An 18,906-nucleotide genomic window follows, 5' to 3' on the forward strand; every position below is an offset into this window, starting at 1 on the left:
ACACCACACTAATAATAACTGGGAGAACATTTTGTCCACGTGTGGTTCTAGCGGATGTGAGCTAAAACTGTACAAGCAAGTCAGTCGGGGCATTTGGATGCACGTGATGCTAATTCGGTGGTTCTTAAAGGATCTTTGTGCAGTTTGTCACTTTTTTTTTTATACTCGCGACTGCCACCTCTGGCCAAAAGCGTAACTGCAACATCTGGGTCAGGCTCGTTCATGGTGCGCGTGCGAGCACGTGCGCGATCTTAAAGCGACAGCCACAGTTGACAAACGAAGACGTGACATCAAATGAGGTAAGAAAAACTCCGACCCAACCCTCCCCAAAGAAACTGTGGAGTGTGAGGCTCCACACACTCTGCTATAAAGGGAAGATAAAATCTGATAGGTGTAAAACATTCAGGGCTCTTTGTACTCATCTGGGCATTGGTGAAGCATGCATGATGTAGAAAAAGTTTAAATAATACCTTTTTAAACGGCACCATGCACCTTTAACCTTGTTAGAGTTACTGAACCCCATCAGCTTCTTATGCGCATTCACCGCCGAACCTTTCTTAATTGAAAAATAAAATTATTATTATTATTTTCAAATTTAGGGTTTACTGGTCAACAAAAATGAACAGCCTATTTAAAACAATCGCCACTGTTTTCTTCAGATGGAACCCAGGGCTGAGCAGATACAATGAACACAGCAGAGGCCCCAGAATTGAACCCTGTGGAACACCATACGTTCCATTATACGTGTGAATTCATATTGCACATATTTGTCCAGCCACTTTCTTTTTTTGCTCGACATAGTATGAAGAGATTGCAATAATTAAGAAATTACACGACGTACCATCACAACAGCCAAAAAGGGACTACTGCTCATTAGCAGCTAATGAAAAAAAAAACTTTTGTTATGAACGACATCTCTACAGAAGAGTTCTCATTGCAAACACAATGCTGCTGGCCCAACAATGGCTTGAGCGTCTGATGAAATGTCTTACTGTAAAGTGGTTTCAATGCACAGCTCTGAGTCATATCAGGAACTTTACAGATACTTTGAGGACAACGCTTGTTTGCGTAAATCATCGCCGCATTCCATTCACACGGATGGGGCTCCATATTTGTGTTTGCTTGCGCGACCGCAATGTGGCGAGGAGCAGTTTATGCAATTAACAGCACGGGCTCTGACAAGAACGAGACAGCAGTTGCCAATGAAGGACCTCAAACATGAATCTTGCACTTTGAAGAAGAAATTGTGAAGAAGAAATTGTGTGAAACACATGATGGCACTAATCATGAAATAATATAATGATATCACACATCAAGTTAAACTGCAGAACCGGGGCTACAAGAACATATAAGTCATTTTTATATGCCCCAAACGCAGCTCAAACGCTAACTAACTTAATGATCAAATATAGAAATCGGTATTGCACCACGCAGTAAAATAACTCGGCTCTCCCGCTGTGCTACTTCATCCAAAACACACAAGCGACCCATCTGAACAAATATCACAAGTGTTCCCTTTATTATGACACAAGAATTATTCAAGTAAACCATAGTGGTTGCAGAGATATCCTCTTTTTATTTTGGGTACGTAATTTTCGAGCAATAGTCTGAAAAATAGCTTAGGGCTTAAAGGGTTTAATATTAGTCGCACTGCGACATAAAAAAATATCCTTGAAATAAACACTGTCAGCATTTTTTTTTTGTGTGATCAGAGGAACCAATTCACTTATTAATCAAACAGAAGCAGGATTGGGTCAAAATGGAGCAGATTCGTGCTTGGTGCATGTGACTCCCATCACAGATGATAACAATAATCAATTTTGATTGACACTGTCAGGAAGGCATTCATTTATGTTCTATCATTTGGCTAGTCAGTTTATATTTGGTGCTTTTTTATTTGAAAAGTAACCAGAAGTAAGGCAGCTTGGTTTCAGTTTTCAAACCACTCGTTAGAACAAATTCGTTTTTCTTTTTATTTCTTTTTCTTTTTTTTAACCCTGTGTGACTGGCAATGCATATGCAAGCGCGATGTAGTTTCACTTACGATAAATTTCAATACATGCTGTGGTACTTCTGCTGGTAAGTGGAAGATATGGGTCACATTTGAGGTTCCTGCATCAGCACGTTGGGTTTGCACTTAACATGTATAGATGGTAGTAGTGCAGGGATTGATGTACTCAGTCCTTATACATACACAAAATATAAAGTGAAACTATAAATGTTGGCAAATTCTTTATTTTCTACAAATTGAAAATAAATAGAACAGCACATGAAAAGAAGAAATACTTCAGCCGACACGTTGGACTCAATATGATTCCAAAGCACAGCCTTTAAGTAGGCACCTACGGTGTTGTCCATAAGTCCGGCAGACTCATGTCACACACACACACAAGCAGTAAAAAAACATTTTTTTATGTACACATCTATCCCTTCTTCCTGAGATGTGCAAGTTCACATTGATGAGGGTCAACAAGTTTTTTTTTTTTTTTTGTTTTTTTTTACGAAGACACGGCGCGGTTCCTTTGCCGTTTTGAAGCCAGATATGTTTCGATGTAGTTGAAGAGCACGTCCAGCTCACCCATGGCCTTGTACACGCCGTTGTTCTCCATCTGAAGACAAACACGGGGCTGACTTTAGAACAATTAAACGTATGCATGCAATTCCCGCAATGCAGGAAAACTCACCTGGTTGTACGTCGTATTCAATTGGATGATGTCAAACTGCTTCTGGCAGGCGAAATATCTCCTCTGCATGAAGAACAGAGAAAGTTTGTTATTTATTTAACATGAGTCCAATCAGAGCTCAAGTCTGCAGACAAGCATGCCCTTCGCTTGACTTCCGCTTTTACAAGTTTGGGATGATGCACATAATACGCTGCTTCTTTTTTCAATGCGTCATGATCCTTCCAGTGAGGCACACAAGTGACCTCTTCCTTTTTTTTTTTTTTTTGTCATGCTCATGCATGTGCCTCATCGTTTGGAGCGTTGGGGATTTAGCCCACAATTAGGACGGGAGTTTTTTTTTCTGCCATGCTCAAGGAAGTCATCCGTACATTTGAAAACAGAAACTTAATTTCATCCAGCTCAAGACCTAAACATCTGGCAAAGGGCATATGCTTCTGGGTCATATAACCGTAATTGATTTAAATGCACATTGCATGAGAGAAAACTTGAAATCGGCCAAATTTCTGATAATTGTAGAGGGCTCCCACAGAAACTGTAACCCAAGGTTCTATGACTCTATCCATCCATCTATCTATCTATCTATCTATCTATCTATCTATCTATCTATCTATCTATCTATCTATCTATCTATCTATCTATCTATCTATCTATCTATCTATCTATCTATCTATCTATCTATCTATCTATCTATCTATCAAATTTTTCAAAATAGGCTTGCTCGCTACTTTTTCAACTTCCGTGGATGACAACACATCAGTAAAAATGAATGAATAAACAAATACGATACTACGGTTGAGGTCTTGTTTCAATGAGATCTTGCGTTCTCAAACGATGTCAGGGACAGCAGTAACATTTGGGATCATTAACTAGGGGCCAAGGGGGCATTGACTTGTGACGCAACAGATTCAGAGAAGCTATTCCCCATCTGTGGCCTTATTTAAAAGAATTTTGGGTGTTGTTAGTTCCAAAAATGATTCTAATGGCTATGTGTTGTGTTTTGTGTCAGCCTAAACAATCAAATGAAGCTGAAGTCTGCTCATGAAAAAACAAATACTGTATTGTATTTTTTATTCGGTTATTATATGGCACTAGTACTAGACAGGTTTAGAGGACAAGCATTTTGTGTACCGCTTTTATTTCATTGTGGCAAGTTCGCTAAACAAAAAGCATTTTTACGTTTATTTCAGAGTCAGTACTTTTACTTTTACTTCAAGTACAGTGGTTTAAGCAGTACATCTACTTTTACCAAAGTCTTTTTTTTGACACAAGTATCTGACTTCTGCTTATGAGTCAGTGTGAGAGTAGCGAGTCCTGTTTCTACCTCTGATTACCACCAGAAATAGTGCGCACTGGACGCGCATGACGACGCATAACGGGCGCGTAACATCTCTGCGCGTGAGAACTGCTGTACTCACACATTTGGTGACATCTTTCTTGAGCTCGTGAAAAATCAGCTGGATTGACTCCACATAAGGTTTCAACTCCTTGATATCCTTCGACACCCCGGCGATGGCTGCAGGCAGAACCGTGTCCAGGTAAAAGTCCAGAATGCTGTTCATGGCGTGGCACGCAAACGGCGTCTGATCGAAAAAGAGAAACTCTTGTTGCTGGGGGGGATGGCGTTGTTGTTTTTTTGCTCCTGATGTATGCAACCACAACACATTTGAGATAAAAGAGAGGAACTTACTTTAAAAGAGTCCTCGACCGTTTGGTCTAGCAGCGCAGTGTCCAGGTCATCGTTTGCTTCCTGTGAGAAAAATAAATAAAATACAGCGTCAGAGAAAGCAGAGTGTGCGGGAGTTTATAATCTGCACCTGCTGCCTTCACGGACATGCATCGACGGCTTGTACTCACGTAAAAATCCCTGATCTGCACGTAGTCTTCCCGCAGCCTCCGAAGCCTGCCGGGGAAGCTTTCAACAAAGCGACAACATTGGTTGTTGCACATGGGACTGCACCACACTTTGCTGAGGAGAGACAGGCCGCTCAGGAACAACAGGAGGACCGAGAGACAACTGGTGCTCATGATGCTGCTGGATGCGTCTTGGCTTTTCGGTAGTTCAAGAGACCCGGTGGAAGTGGCTGCTTATTTCTGGAGGAATCTCTCTCTTGTTATATAGGCAAATTTGGGCTGGGTGGGAAGTATGAACAATTGCTTAAACATGCTTAATGCATGTGGGAAAGTTCCCCCCCCCCCCCCCCCCTCCAGACTCATACATTACACATGGGGTACTCCTCCCATTACATAGATTGGTGCAAATTGGTGTCATCTTCAAATGTCATGGGGGAAAAATCTGGGGTGTCCCGAGATTTCAACATTACAAGAAAGCTATGTAAGCTTTTGTTGAAAAATATACTTTTGTACAATGGACTGACTTAATTGACCTTGGCTGCTTAATAGTGGTTTACACCAAATTAATCTATTTAATATTAGTAATTATCAGTCAGTTGCCAAAATCATCTCTGACGAATGCAATCACTATAGTTCCTCTCATACTGTGAATTTTTTTTAATTTTATTTTAGGGGAAAATCTTGATGATCTCTTTGACAATATTTATATATATATATTTTTTTGTATTTTGCAATTTACTGATTAATGGCAAGTAGCTTAAAGAGGAAGTCAACCCAAAAACCTTCTTTACAATAATATGTTCTATGCTGCACAACTAGTCATGTGGCATTGTGATTAATATTGTGTTTGTGGAATATCAGTTAAGCAGCAAAATCCACCTGTTTTTATCCGTTTTAGGATGCAGCCATTTTTTCCACTGTAGACTGAAAATGACATCATAGTTACTCAGAGCTCAGATAACAACCAATCACGGCTCACCTGCTTTTTTCTAAAGATGAGCTGTGATTGGTCGTTACCTGAACAACTATGATGTCATTTTCAGTCGGCAGCATGTGGCAAAATGGTCGCCCCTGACATAGATAAAAACAGGTGAATTTTGCCGTAATATTAATTAGAATGTCATGTTTAGATAAGTGGGGGAACATACAACATATTATTAAAAATACTTTTTGGGGATTTACTTTCTTTTTAATGCAAAAATATGGCTCCATTCGGCGTTGTTAATGAAAGCACATTTTAAAAAATTTACAATAGTCGACCCACACATTGCAACCAGACCAAAATTTGGACAATGCAGAGACTTACTCAGGATGCCCCAAATCATAACAAATTAAAGCAGGGGTGTCAAACTCATATTAATGTAGGGGCCACTTAAACCCAATTTGATGTAAAGTGGGCCTAATGAGTTAAAAATGACTACAGTTCAAAATATTTCCCCCTTTTTTTTTTTGCGTAATCTGAAAATTCTTAACAAAAATTAGTAATTTTTTTTTGCATCATATCCTGAGTAACAGCCAAATTTCCTGATGACAGTTAAGTGGTCGTCAGTCAAATTGAGTGAAATTAAGATTAAAATAAAAAATCCAAATTAGCAACAACAATTAATTTGGTATGAAAACTGCAGTTTGTGTTCTGTCCTCACGGTCCAGATTGAACCCGCTGATGGTCCGGTTCTGACCCGTGGGCCGTATGTTTGACACCCCTACACTTGAAACTTCAGTGACCCAAGAAATTAGCACTTCTTTTGCTTTTTGTAATGACCTTTTATGGCTTTTTTGTTTTGTTTCGTGTTGCAACACTAAAGCCAAAGGAAGGAGTAGTCTTGAAGAAGGACTGTCGAAAGAAGAATGTGAGAAGATGATCATACATTTGCACCACAAGTTTCATGAAGTAAGCTGATCATTAGCTGCTAGCTAGCACTAGCCGCTGTCTCGCCATTCTTCTCTAAGGAAGTTTTGTTGTTTTAACATTGACACCACATTAACTTATATTAGACCTTTTTTTTTACGCTAACAATTAAAAAAATTGAGATTAGAATGTTCATTCTACTCTTACTGTTCCCCCATTTGTCACAACAGTGTTTTATTGTGTTATGATTACTAACTTTTTAAATAATTATGCAAAAGTTAAGAATACTAAAATGCTTAAAGTGTTGCCTATACAGGTACTAAAGATGTTATGATGGCAACAATTTGACCCTTAAACATCTTAATCCATGAAATCTACACAAATTAGGAGGTCAGCCATCACCCACAATGGACTGCATTCAACCTTCAAGGTTGTACTATTTTAGAAATGAAGCAAACACACGTGCTATATGTTTTTCTTTCGTTTTCATCTTTATGGGATGTCCCGTCCTATTGTCCCGTGTCCCTATCCATTTAGCCATCATTATTGGGTAACTTTGGTATTTTGGAGAGGTGTTTGAAGTCATGCCACAGTCTGTGTCAGTCGGGGTCAAAGATGTTTAATAACCTCCTGACACTTGAGTCACACATAGAGTAAACTTGTACAAAGTTGTTCGAAACACCAATAGTTGGCACTGTGGTGACCTCAAAATATTCCAGAGAAAATGCTCAGTTTGTTTAAAAAACAAAACAAAAAATTCAATATATTGCAAAATCTAAGAAATGTACATGGAGAGTTTGCATAAAGGACAAATGAGGCAAACCGTGATGCAATGGGCTGAGAAATGCTAAGTGATGTTCCGGTAGAGTTATCAGGAAAAAGAAAAAAAACTGCCAATTTTAGTGTCTGATTTAAATGTAAATATTTAAATGAGTGGCATTTTTTGTTTTTAATGAGTTTTTCAAGAACAACTTTTTAGTTGTAGAAGTTAGAAGTATTTGGACAATGACAATTCGTTTTATTTATACAGCGCTACAATGAATATGAAATTAAACATTCATAATGTTATTAAAGTTTAGACTTATAGCATTAAGAGATTGGAAATACATCATACTTACCATGTCATTCTTACATTTCATTTTCAGTGGCTCAATGATATTTTGACAAGTGCACTAATTGTAAATACAACAACAAATGTATACTTTTGTGGTAATGTACAGTATGTCATTACAGGAACAAATGAATTATTGACATCTTGTCTAAATGGTAAATAAATTATTGACATCTCTTCAAAACGATACACAGTTGGTGGGAACTTTTTCTTCGGCTTGGCAAGTGCACCTGACCACACTGTTCAGTCGCTCAGTCTCAGTCTGACTCTGTGGAAGAGTTGTGAAGCTTATTCAGCTCCGGACAACCAAGACGCTGTTTGTAATGGTTGTGGAAAAATGGTCAGGGGTTGTGGCAAATCAACAAAGCTTGTGAAACAGCTCAGGTTAAACCACACCACAGAATAGGAGGCTTATATGATGAGGCGGCGTCACGGAGAGAAGAGGAGAAAACAGTGTCGTTTTTTCTGTGTTTCTGGCAGGAATTACCCAGGTACTATTCCAACGTATATTTCGGGCAGATACGCTATGGTACCCAATAAAAAAAAGTATTAATGAAAATAAATAAATAAATAATAATAATGAATGAATGAATAAATAAATAAAAATAAATGAATAATGGTCAGTGGTTAGCTCCTTTTTTAGATTTACCAGACACATTATTGTTATCAGATACCAGTTTAAATTTTACATTTTTGTGAAATATATAAACCTGAAAGTATTTGCCATTTGATATGCCTTATGGTTGTGTATATAGCCATCACTAAAACAATTATAGTCCAAATAAAGTATGCCTGGAGTAATTCAAGCATACCTGAATGAGGACAAAGGATGCAGAAAAATGGATAAAAACAAAAACAAACAAACATATTGGCTATAGTCTTTATTTTAGGCTCCGGTGTGTTCTTTTTGTGCCTCTAAATCTGCTGAGAACGTGTGACTCAGGTGCATGTGATGCAGCAATTGAGTGTCACGTGACTGTAAGTTTATCTGATGTGACTTTGAAGTGAAGTGTTTTGCCTGTGACTTGTTGCAAGTCGGATATGCGTTGCATGCTTTCCACCTTCTTGTGCGTCATGCTTACTGCTGCAACTGCCTTTGTGGCATATTTCATTGCATATGTCAATTCATTTCACATGTTTCATGAATGCAACATAGTTTTCAGGCTATGAAGTGCTTCAAATGGTCAATAAATACGAATATAAATATATTAAAAATATTTAAGTCAACCCCCCTCAAAATTCTTGACAACAATATGTTATATGTGACCTGACTAGTCTAAAAGTAACAACATCCAGCCGTTTTTATCCATCTCAGGGGGGTGGCCATTTTGTCACTTGTCTCAGTTAACAACCAATTACAGCGCAGCTTCAGAAAGCAGCTGAAGTTGCATCCACGTTGGTACAACGCATGTCTCATGCAAGCTAATGAGGGGCGTGGCTTTGGTCAGACACTTGAAGGGAGGAGTGAAGTGAGGCTATATTCAAATCTTTCTAGCTGTTATACTTCACCAAACTCCCCCTTTCAATACATTCTAAGAAAAAAGCTCATGATAAGTACTTCCTCAGAAACTCTTTTCTTTCTTTTAAAATTGAGCAAGCGAATTGCTGTTAGGAAATGTAACCTGAAACTAAGAGAGCTCTCTGTTTTGCTGAGCTAGTACCCTTGTGGGAGACGAAAGTTTCTTCTACTCACAATTCAGATTTTGACCTGAAAGTCATAGACAGAGCAGTCTATTCTATTATATTCTATTTAGGTGAACATGCATGCATTTAGCCTGTTTTTTTTAAATCTCAAAATCTACAGTACAATTGACTGTTTATTGTTGACACGAACCCCATTTTTAGGTACGTTGTAACTTTGTTTCAAAAGATGCTATATGACTAACGTGCTATCATTTATTGGCCAAAGGTCTCTTTCTTTCCCCGAGCTTCTTTCAAGAACACGAAGGAAATGAATCACCGTTTGTAAAGATGTCCACTTCTCTTGTGTATTCCATTCATCTGCCTTGTTGATTCATCAGCAGCCAGTGTTCTACAAATGGCAGTTTTATGAAATGTGACTGTATACAGTTTGAGGTCACAAAGCGGTGTCGGGGGCGTTGTGGAAATAGTATTTTCTACTTCAATGGATGGCCGTGCTATGATCGCGTCATCATTGTCAGTAAAGCATTTTGATAAAGTACTCCAGGAATACATATGCACTACAATATGAGTCATCATGATACATGTGCGTCAGAAAACTCCTAATAACTCCTCGAAAGTTTGTTTTGCCTATGCACGTGACTTAAATATACTTTTTCGGGGTTGGGGGGTGTTTTGTGAAAAACACAACTTCACCTTTTTATTATTATTTATGCAGGCTCGTGAGTGGTCGGCGGCAACAATGAATACACAGAGACTTGATATACTTTTGCTAGAATAAATGTGTCTTTTATTCCCCGCATATAGCAATCAACATTTATACTGTGCTAGGATAATCGTACGTTTTATCCCCCGCAAACAGTAATCAACACCTGCGCTGTGCTAGAATGATTATACCTTTCATTCCCCGCAAACAGCAACAATCACATCTCTATTTGCTAGAATGGTTATACCTTTCATTCCCCGCAAACGGTCGATTTGCTAGAATGATTATACCTTTCATTCCCCGCAAACAGCAACAATGACGACTCGATTTGCTAGAATAATTGTACATTTTATTCCCCGCAAACAGTAATCAATACACTACAAAGTTAAGCAGCATAATATGATCATCATCAGCGCTTACCTTGTCACTAGACCGGGGAGCCCACGGTCCGGGTGAAGCGAGCTGCAACAACGGCTGGGCAATCGTACGTGTTCCACAGCTGACTCCGTCCGGACCGCGTGCCGCTCCGTTTTTTATTCATTAGCAGAAAGCTGTGAGTGTGAGAAACTGGGCTGTCCAAGCCCTCTCCCAGGCACTCTCAAAAACATGTTTGCGAAGCAGGGAAGGCTGTAGTATAAACAAGGAAGACTTCCCAGGCTGATCCCGCCCTTTATTTACAAATTGTTGGGCACCTGGATTCGTACAACAGTTCAGGACAACAACATATCCTTATATAAGAGGTTTCATGAGGACATATCAAACCATGGTTATTTTTCCCTTCAGGGGGTCAGCATGAAGTTTCAGTGGCTGGTTAGGAATTAGATCTAGTGTTTGTATGACATTTGTATGACTAAGGTGACTGTATGCTGCGTGTAAGTGGATGGTGGTGGTGGTGTATGGAGCAGCAACATATAACACTTAATTCAGGTCTAAAAGGCTTCTGTCTTAAAGACTTTGTATAGTGAATTCAGATATTTGTTTCTAAATATAGTGGTCCCTCGCTACTTCACAGTTGACACGATCGCGGATTTTTATCCCGCTTTCCGCCACACACATCCACAAAGCTCGCATTATCTGTCTGCGTGCACCTCGCGCCAAAAATGAGTCGTGGTCTCAGGACTTGGAGGTATACATTTTTGATCAACTGTCGGCCACCAATTTGTCACATGTGACGGGCTGATGTTAAAGAACACACCCTCACTACAGCGGGACGCTCAGCGAAGCGCAGAGCAGCCTGCCAAATTCCCAAACACGTGCAGCGAGGTTTGCACATGCATGAACAAGCACCGTCTACAAAAATAGAGCTCAGAACGTGGTGGATTTGCTTTAATTAATACAAGCAAAAGAAAAGAAAGTAAAGCCTATAAACATGTTTTGTCTACAGTTTCACAGTTCTAAACAAAACATGGTTGCAAGAAAGATAACGTGAATTCTTTGGAATTATCTAGATTTGTGCTTACATTGGTCAGAAAATATGATTTCATCCGCATCTAAGTCACATCAGCAGTTATGCTTATTAAATGCTACACAAGCCACTACGTTTCCATGTTTTCACTGAACACAAAATGCAAATATCAAAGTGCTGGAAGGAAAAAGTGTGTGTAAGAACGTCGGGATTTATTAACAGGTTGGTTTGGCAACAGTAAACTCAACTAAACGTTTCCTGTAGTTGCAGATCAGACCAGTGTGGCAGCACGTGCACATACAATGGTTTGGAAAGCGTTTAGAAAGCTAATAAACGCTGACATCACCTTGGGAACTTCGCCCAAGGCAATAATTGCCTTTAACAATACAACAATAAGGCATTCATGTTTGCTATGTCAACAAGGTTGGAGAAGTGGCGACAATTACTGGATCAAAAACTCAAAATCTGTTTATTATAATTTATTTTAAGCAAACACTTGGGTACAAGTCAAAAGGGGAACCTTGACTAACAAGAGCCAGGTGAAAACAAGGCAACACATGTCATTCCGTAAGTAGGGAGGAGACGTTTCATCTTGCTACACGTGCACAACAGGCAAGAGAGATTTTGGACCACTCCAAAAAAATAATAAACAACTGTTTCATTTCAGCAATATTGTTTGGATGTCCAGTGTGAAATGAGGTAATCAAAATCAGCTTGATTAGCCAACTATGTAAAAACACGGAAGGAATTTGTCTCTGGCACAGTTTGAGCAACTCAAGCCATTAAAAATGTATGTATGTATTTATTTATTTATTTATTTATTTATCTCTCTGTGGTAGCAATGCATCTATGCCCTGAATTGGCAAAAACGATCAACCATGTTGCCCCCTCCACCATACTTTGTAGTTAGTATGACATTCTATCAATTGGTGTGTTGCACTTTTTTTTCTTTTTCTTTGTTCCTCTCACACATAGCGGCGTTTCCTCCAAACAACTCATCAAGGTCAAATTAAGCCAGTAAAGGTTAAAGTTCATTTTTGGGTCATTCTGAAATGATCATTTTGTGAGTAGTTTCACTGTTGTGAATTTAATGACCAAATTATTCATGACACGTGTTGCTGTTTTGCTTGCAAACGTGGTGCATCAATGGAAGCCCGTGTTTACTTTAACTTGGAGTGAAGTCAGTGAACCAAATCATTTGAGTGTGGCAGTCTGCATTAGATTTTGTTTGAAACGGGGCGCTGCAAATTGAAGTGGAAAGTGGGGAGTGGGGCTGGAATCACCTTCAATATAATTATATTAAAACTGGTTAAAGTAGTAACTCTTAAAACAGAAACGCTAATGTACATTTAAATGCTAATTTGCTGTGAGTGGTAATAGCAATTAAGTTTGCATTTGGTTGTATATAGTGTACATAGTAGACATGTATTTTATATTGATTTTCTGAAGTTTATTATTATTGTTATTATTATTATTATTATTTTTTGTCAACCCTCCCCCACCCCCCATAGTTTTGTGGTAAAAATACTTAAGAGTGTATATATTGGGTTATGTATAATACAGTGCAGTTCTTAACCGTAGCTAAATACAACCACAATAATAAACATGATTAATATAATTTAGCTCTAACTAGCTAATGCTGTGTACTTATAGAAGTGTTTTCACCCTTTAGCACCCTCTGCTGTGTGGATCGAGTTTATGCATGAGTATGTGTGGGCCACAAGTACTGTAGACATCCCATCAAGTTAATTGAGAGCCATTAGTACTTCTTGTCAATAAGGAAGTAGATTGTCATAGAGATAAATCTTGTGGTCTTCTTGTATTAAGTCTTGTATTGTAATTGTTCAATTTGTTCCTCTATCATCATTACATGCAGATATTGGAGTGTCATGAAAAAGCCTGTCATTGCTATGAAAATAGTTTATTCAGTGATGTTGAAAGCTTGTGAGAACTTAAACAATAGAACAATCAACAGTTGCATTCAAATAAAATGTCACCTCCTCATAAAAAGGTGCACAAACAATATCATCATCGTCATGATCCATCATGATAATAAAGAAAATGTTGAGTCTAAAAACACGTCCTCCTTGCTGGAGTTAAATATTCATGCAATGAATTGAAAACATCAACGTTTTAAATAAAGTGTATAAAAATAAAAAAACATTAAGTTAATTCAAGTATCAAGTACGGAAATGTCAAATGTCACATTCAGGCTAGTCTTCGCTGTTATTCTGTCGGTGATGCCTGGTCCACTCTACTCATCCAGTCCAGTAGTATATCCAACTCTGCTACGGCCTTCGTCGCCGCCTTATCAATGGACAGCTGAGTCAGGGAACAACAAAGACAGGGAGAGAAGATTTTAATAAAAGGGCTTCAATCACATTCTGACCAGTATATTATTGCAATATGAACATATTGAAACAAATATTCTGAATCCAAGTAAACAAACACCTCCCTATGACTACAAGCAAATGAAAGGACATGTACCTGGTCAAACTCCATTTTTAGTGAGTCGACGACTCTCTGTGTGTCTTCGTTGCAGAGACAGTGCTGAGGGGAGAAGATGAGAATGTTCATTCTTCGAGCATTTATTACCCATGTAATACAATGTTAAATGCACAAATAGAATGACTAGGGTGCACTAATAGGCAGAAGCGTAGCCAAACATTTTTCATTTCTCGTAGTCATTGTAAAATGTAACGTTTTGCTGTGCTTAATTTATTATATAATGCCTTTTTATTATCCGTTGCAATCGCTGACTGCCGACACTATTTTGCATACTGCGATTGATGGCTCATTCGTTCACATCTAATCTAAGAATCAAAATGACACAAAAATTGTGCATTTTATTTTATGAAACCATGACTGTAGATCAGTGGTGTCCAATTGCGGCCCACCATCCCCTTTTCAGTCGCCCGCGGCATATACTAATAATGACATTTGACAAGGCTAGTTATAAGATACAAATGAAGTATTCACGACTAAAATAATTGACACGTTCTCTTCAAAACACTGTGATGAATAAAGATAATTCAATTTTAGAAGCAAAAATAGTTTGTTCCGCTTTCTGCTCTTTGTCAAGATCTGATTTATCAACATACTGCATTAATGATCCTCTAAGAAGCTAACTACAGTTTTCTCTTGTTTTGGTCCTAAATGTGGCGATGGGCTTTGGCTGCAGCTAGAAAATAAAAGATTTTTTACTTGATTTGATTTTAATGGAAATGATAATAATTATTTTATTTATTTCTATTTCTATTTATTTTTTAATTATTATTTCTTACATTTTTTATTTATTTATTTATTTTAAATGAAATAATTATAGTGTTTAATGAATTAAAATCAAAGAGTTTGGAAACATATTCTTTAAGAGTTTGTGTTGAGGTTAATTGTAGATTGCTTTTAAAAAGTATCTGAATACTGCATCCGTGTAAAAATGATGGGAAAGTCACAGGTATCAAAATGTTCTCCGAGATGTGGAATGGCCACCACATACTGTGGCTATCCATGCTAGAAGGACAACTTCATGTTACTAGTCAGGCAAAACCGTGAGCAAGTTGACAACTGTATGAAACTAGTACTGCTAGCAACATTCTATACTACGAGCTAATATCTAGCATATGTAGCAATCCTCTAGCACTATCATTAGCCCTATAAAACCAAATGTTTCATATTAAATACAAGACAAATTTAAAGCATTGTTACCAGATGTATCAAATATGACACAAATCAAAAGACATATGTGGAAGTTGGTCATCATTTTTGGGGTTTGTTTGTTCAAAAGGACCAATAAATACTTAACAAAGAATCTGAATTCTCTCTCATATATTCTATGGTCCAGGCTTCATACAGATGTCAACAAGTGCACAGTTTTGCCTAAATGTTGTACTAGTAAATCCTATTCTTTGCTACTAGTTCCCAGAATGGTCTTATTAGAGAAGACGAGTACAGGGCCAATTCAGTGCACTAGTACGTTGTTGCAAATGTTGAACTCACTTACACATTTGTTGATATTCCGTATCATGGTGACAAACTTGTTGCCCAGGACGCTTATGTTGCGTTTCACTTGCGGCTGATCAGAGGCAAAGTTCCGGAACACTCTGTCCACATAGAAGTGTAGGAGGAGGCGCAGGAAGCAGCATGTCTGATCATCCTAAAAAGTTCAACAGATTGCATCACAACACACTCACGTGGCAATGTTGTGTTTTGAGCAACAATCATACCTAGAATTAGACTCACCTGAACTTCATCCATTTTTCCTTTGTTCAGAACGATCACGCCAATCTCAGGGTCGTCTATAATCTGACATAAAACCCAAACAAGATACGAATGAATATCCGCAGCCGCTGCAAGTGTTTTGTCGGGAATACTGGTGACAAGCGTACCGATCGTATTTCGAAGTGATATGTGCGTAGCTCCAGCATGTCGACGCCGAAACTGCAACTGCTGGTCAGCATCAAGGTGAGCGCAGGTTTGGCCACAAGGCAGAGCAGGAGGCAGAGTGAGAAGCAGAGCAAGCTTGTCATCGTTGAGGTCGTCTGGAGAGGAGACAGGAGGCGTTTAAGTACATTTAACTGCAAAATTGGCATTAGTTGTTAGTCAGTAATAGTATTTTGTATGGTATTTATAAAAATAAAAAAACGTTTCCAATGAATAACCATTTTATCCATTCTATTATCCATTCATGTGAACTACGTTATTTACTTGTAGCTGTTCCAACATAAAAGGCATGTCATTCATCATCCTGTTAGTGATGCTCAGCAGCAGCAGCAGCAGCAGCAGCAGCAGCAGCAGCAGCAGCAGCAACAGCAGCAGCACTCACCTGTTGGTTCACCTGTATTCTGGAGGAGAATCCAAAGCTGGTTGTGTCTGTCTGCCTCCATGCTGCCTCCTCTTATAGTGCACTCAGGGGAATTTTTACTAACAATAGTTTCCAAACATTCCAAAAATGAATTAAAGTTTTCCTCCTCCCTCAGGCTAATATCACAATTTGACATACAATTATTTAATGACTCATTCATACAGTGACATCATTCACCTGCACTAATAGCCCTGGTTCTGGTTCAGCAGCATAGTACAGCCAGTAGATTAGATAATTATCTTGTTTTGGGAAAAGGCCAATTTTTTTCAATGCAATTTTTTAAATATATATATCCGGTATACCTCAAATTGGCTGTCAACCAGCTCAGGGTGTACCCCGCCTACTGCCCCGCAGCCAGCTGGGATAGGCTCCAGCAACCCTTGTGAGGACAATCGGTTAAGAAAATGGATGGATGGATGGATGGTATACCTCAAGTTAGCCACAGTTTAGCCACCAGAATATGTTCTAATAGTTTTAATATGCATTGCAAATGAAGACTTTTTATTTGCAGTATAAGCAGTCTTGGGATTTTACTGCAGTCAGACAAGTTCAGATTGGAAACACCCAGTCGACTTGCTGAACTTCTAATTCCATGGGATAAATTTTTCAAAAATTCACTCGTGCAGGAAGGAGTCACAAGCAGAGCTTTTTCACTGTTGACTGCTGAGCTAGACAAGGCCAGGGAGTAGACCACCTCTTGCTTAAATGTGCCTGGAACTACACCATGTTTTCACTTTTCACCTGTCTCTTTTTATTATTCCTCTATTTTGTTTAGTCATTGTTAGATTGTTAATAAAATGTGGGTGTTTTTTTTTTTTTTTTAAGTTAAACAAAATGGTGTTCCTTCAATGACACCAGCGCACTGGACAGGAAGGGAAAATAAAAAAAATAAAGCATGTGGTGACAGGTAAGACTGAACATAAAAGGGCCCGACTTTTGTTATGTTGATTTAAACAAAAGGTCCATGACGCTGATGCCAGTTAGAACCCTAATGATTATGGCCCTCTGCCAGCTTTATCTTTATTCATCCAATCAATTCGGCAAACCGCAATAAATCGCTTGCATCATGACACATTGCATGCAAGTAAGAAAGAGCCTGCGATTACAGTGACGCCTACTTCCTAATGTTTGGAATTTTTGTCTCACACCACACAATGTTATTACACAACAGACGAACAATGACAAATATTTATTGTAATTCATGTCCTTGTAGGAGAGAGATGGCTTCAGCATTTTGTTTTGGAAAATTAAGACGAAGCTGAAGAGCCTTAAGAGGTGCATTATTTCTCTTGGCCAGCAGAGGGTGACTCCACTTGTGGGAAGAAGAGTGTGTCTGTACAAGACTCTGGTTAGTCCAAGTAGCCCTTTTCAGACGTTGTACGTCCCAAAAACATTTAAATGATCTCTGTTTTGATTGTTTTAGTATTATTTTTATTTTCAATGATTTCCCCTTTAGCCCCAGAAAATTAAGGTACAGTTAATCATAATCAATGTATATGACTGATGCGTATAGTAAGAATCGATGGGGACGGGTTACTAGTAAGCTATGGCTTCTACCCGGCAGCCCTTCTTTCGGATGTAATATGTCCGAAAGGAAACAATGAATAAAACAAAACAAACCTGAAAATCCACAACTGAGGAAAATTTGATTACTCCCCCCCCCTCCCAAAAAAAAGAAAAAATAACCAAAAACAAACGCAAATGTACCTGTGGCAACTTATTTCGAGGTATTGATGGGGAAAAGGGGCACTATTGTAAAGTTTGATAAATATTCTGTGTCTATTATTGTATTGGCCAAAATAATCTAAATGGTTACTTTTAATACACAGCGCCATGTTAGGAAGGGATGTGACGTCATGGCGTTGACTGGGCCGTCCTTTGCGCCCACCAGTTGCTATTGAGTGATACGCCAGATTGCTTTCTTATGGATGTAACTCTATCATGTCATCCAGGCTCAGATATTGACTTACCTAACTGATCAATTAATTAATACTCGCAAGTTTTTTTTCATTGAGTTGCCTGCTTCCTTTCAGTTTTTGCCGGATTATTGTGACTGTCATGTACCTTTGTCCAGTTCTTGTGACTTGTGGTAGCGAGTGGTGTGTTGCTTTGAGTTTTGAATTTTATTAGGGCTTTGTTGATTTTTAATTTGTCTCCTATCCCAGTACCCTTGCTTTTCTTTTGTTTTTGGTAATAAATGGGTATGTTTAGACCACTCTGCACTCCTGCCTGCCTTCACCTGCTTCCCTGCATTTGCCGTATGTGTCCTATCTTGTTTAATCATTGTCCGTTGATCAGTCTCTTCACATAAATGACTATCCTTCAGGATTTCTAAAATGTCACTTAAGATTATTAGAGCAAATTTGCGATTTCATACGTGTGTATGAACTACCTAACTGAGTTCATTAGTTCCATTTGTATGTAAATGATGCAAACCTACAGCTGGGCAGTTTTCTGACATAAAATCAATAAGTAAACATGTCTTTAAATGTGTAGAGTTATAAACTGAAGATATATCACCATACTCTCTTAATATAATGTGTACAAAAGTTTTTCAGAGAGATCAAGTGGAAGCTGATGATTTTGAGGAGGAAATTGTGTAGTAGTATAGCATTAGGCACTGCGTATTTCAGAGCATTGGCAATTTCTTTTATACATTATTTTAGGCCACAACAATCATAAAAAATGCCCGCAAAATCCTGGAAGGACTGGCTGCACTGTCTTCAAATTACCTATAGATGACATATGTGCCACAAATCACCATATATCCAGTATTTATTTTATTTTTATTATTCTGA

At 38.4% G+C, this 18,906-nt stretch overlaps 2 protein-coding genes across 2 annotated transcripts; both read right to left on the reverse strand.

Annotated features, from left to right (window-relative positions):
• Positions 1-2,219: 2,219 nt before the first annotated feature.
• On the reverse strand, positions 2,220-4,850 carry il10 (interleukin 10). The gene is made up of 5 exons (XM_086086720.1): positions 4,539-4,850; positions 4,372-4,431; positions 4,100-4,264; positions 2,685-2,747; positions 2,220-2,609 (listed from the first exon to the last, which is right to left on the reverse strand). The coding sequence occupies exons 1-5, from the start codon at positions 4,707-4,709 to the stop codon at positions 2,499-2,501; spliced, it is 570 nt and encodes a 189-aa protein (XP_085942846.1). The 5' UTR covers positions 4,710-4,850; the 3' UTR covers positions 2,220-2,498.
• An 8,623-nt stretch (positions 4,851-13,473) lies between these two features.
• il20 (interleukin 20) lies at positions 13,474-15,773 on the reverse strand. Its single transcript, XM_086087819.1, has 5 exons — positions 15,633-15,773; positions 15,487-15,549; positions 15,248-15,400; positions 13,735-13,797; positions 13,474-13,569 (listed from the first exon to the last, which is right to left on the reverse strand). Exons 1-5 carry the CDS (start codon positions 15,771-15,773, stop codon positions 13,474-13,476), a joined length of 516 nt encoding a protein of 171 aa, XP_085943945.1.
• Between the last annotated feature and the right edge of the window lie 3,133 nt (positions 15,774-18,906).

This window comes from Leptonotus elevatus, chromosome 10 (assembly GCF_054856555.1).
Source record: "Leptonotus elevatus isolate MCC_2025b chromosome 10, RoL_Lele_1.0, whole genome shotgun sequence".
NCBI classification, from domain to species: domain Eukaryota; kingdom Metazoa; phylum Chordata; class Actinopteri; order Syngnathiformes; family Syngnathidae; genus Leptonotus; species Leptonotus elevatus.

Bases quoted from the DNA above. Each gene is read 5' to 3' on its own strand.
- il10 (XM_086086720.1), bottom strand. From the start codon at position 4,709: ATGAGCACCAGTTGTCTCTCGGTCCTCCTGTTGTTCCTGAGCGGCCTG. The intron at 4,432-4,538 runs GTGAGTACAAGC...TTTTTCTCACAG, and splicing joins TGCAGATCAGGGATTTTTAC to GAAGCAAACGATGACCTGGA. The intron at 2,610-2,684 runs GTGAGTTTTCCT...GTTTGTCTTCAG, and splicing joins TGAATACGACGTACAACCAG to ATGGAGAACAACGGCGTGTA.
- il20 (XM_086087819.1), bottom strand. From the start codon at position 15,773: ATGACAAGCTTGCTCTGCTTCTCACTCTGCCTCCTGCTCTGCCTTGTG. The intron at 15,550-15,632 runs GTACGCTTGTCA...GTTTTATGTCAG, and splicing joins ATCACTTCGAAATACGATCG to ATTATAGACGACCCTGAGAT. The intron at 15,401-15,486 runs GTGAGTCTAATT...TGAACTTTTTAG, and splicing joins GAAAAATGGATGAAGTTCAG to GATGATCAGACATGCTGCTT.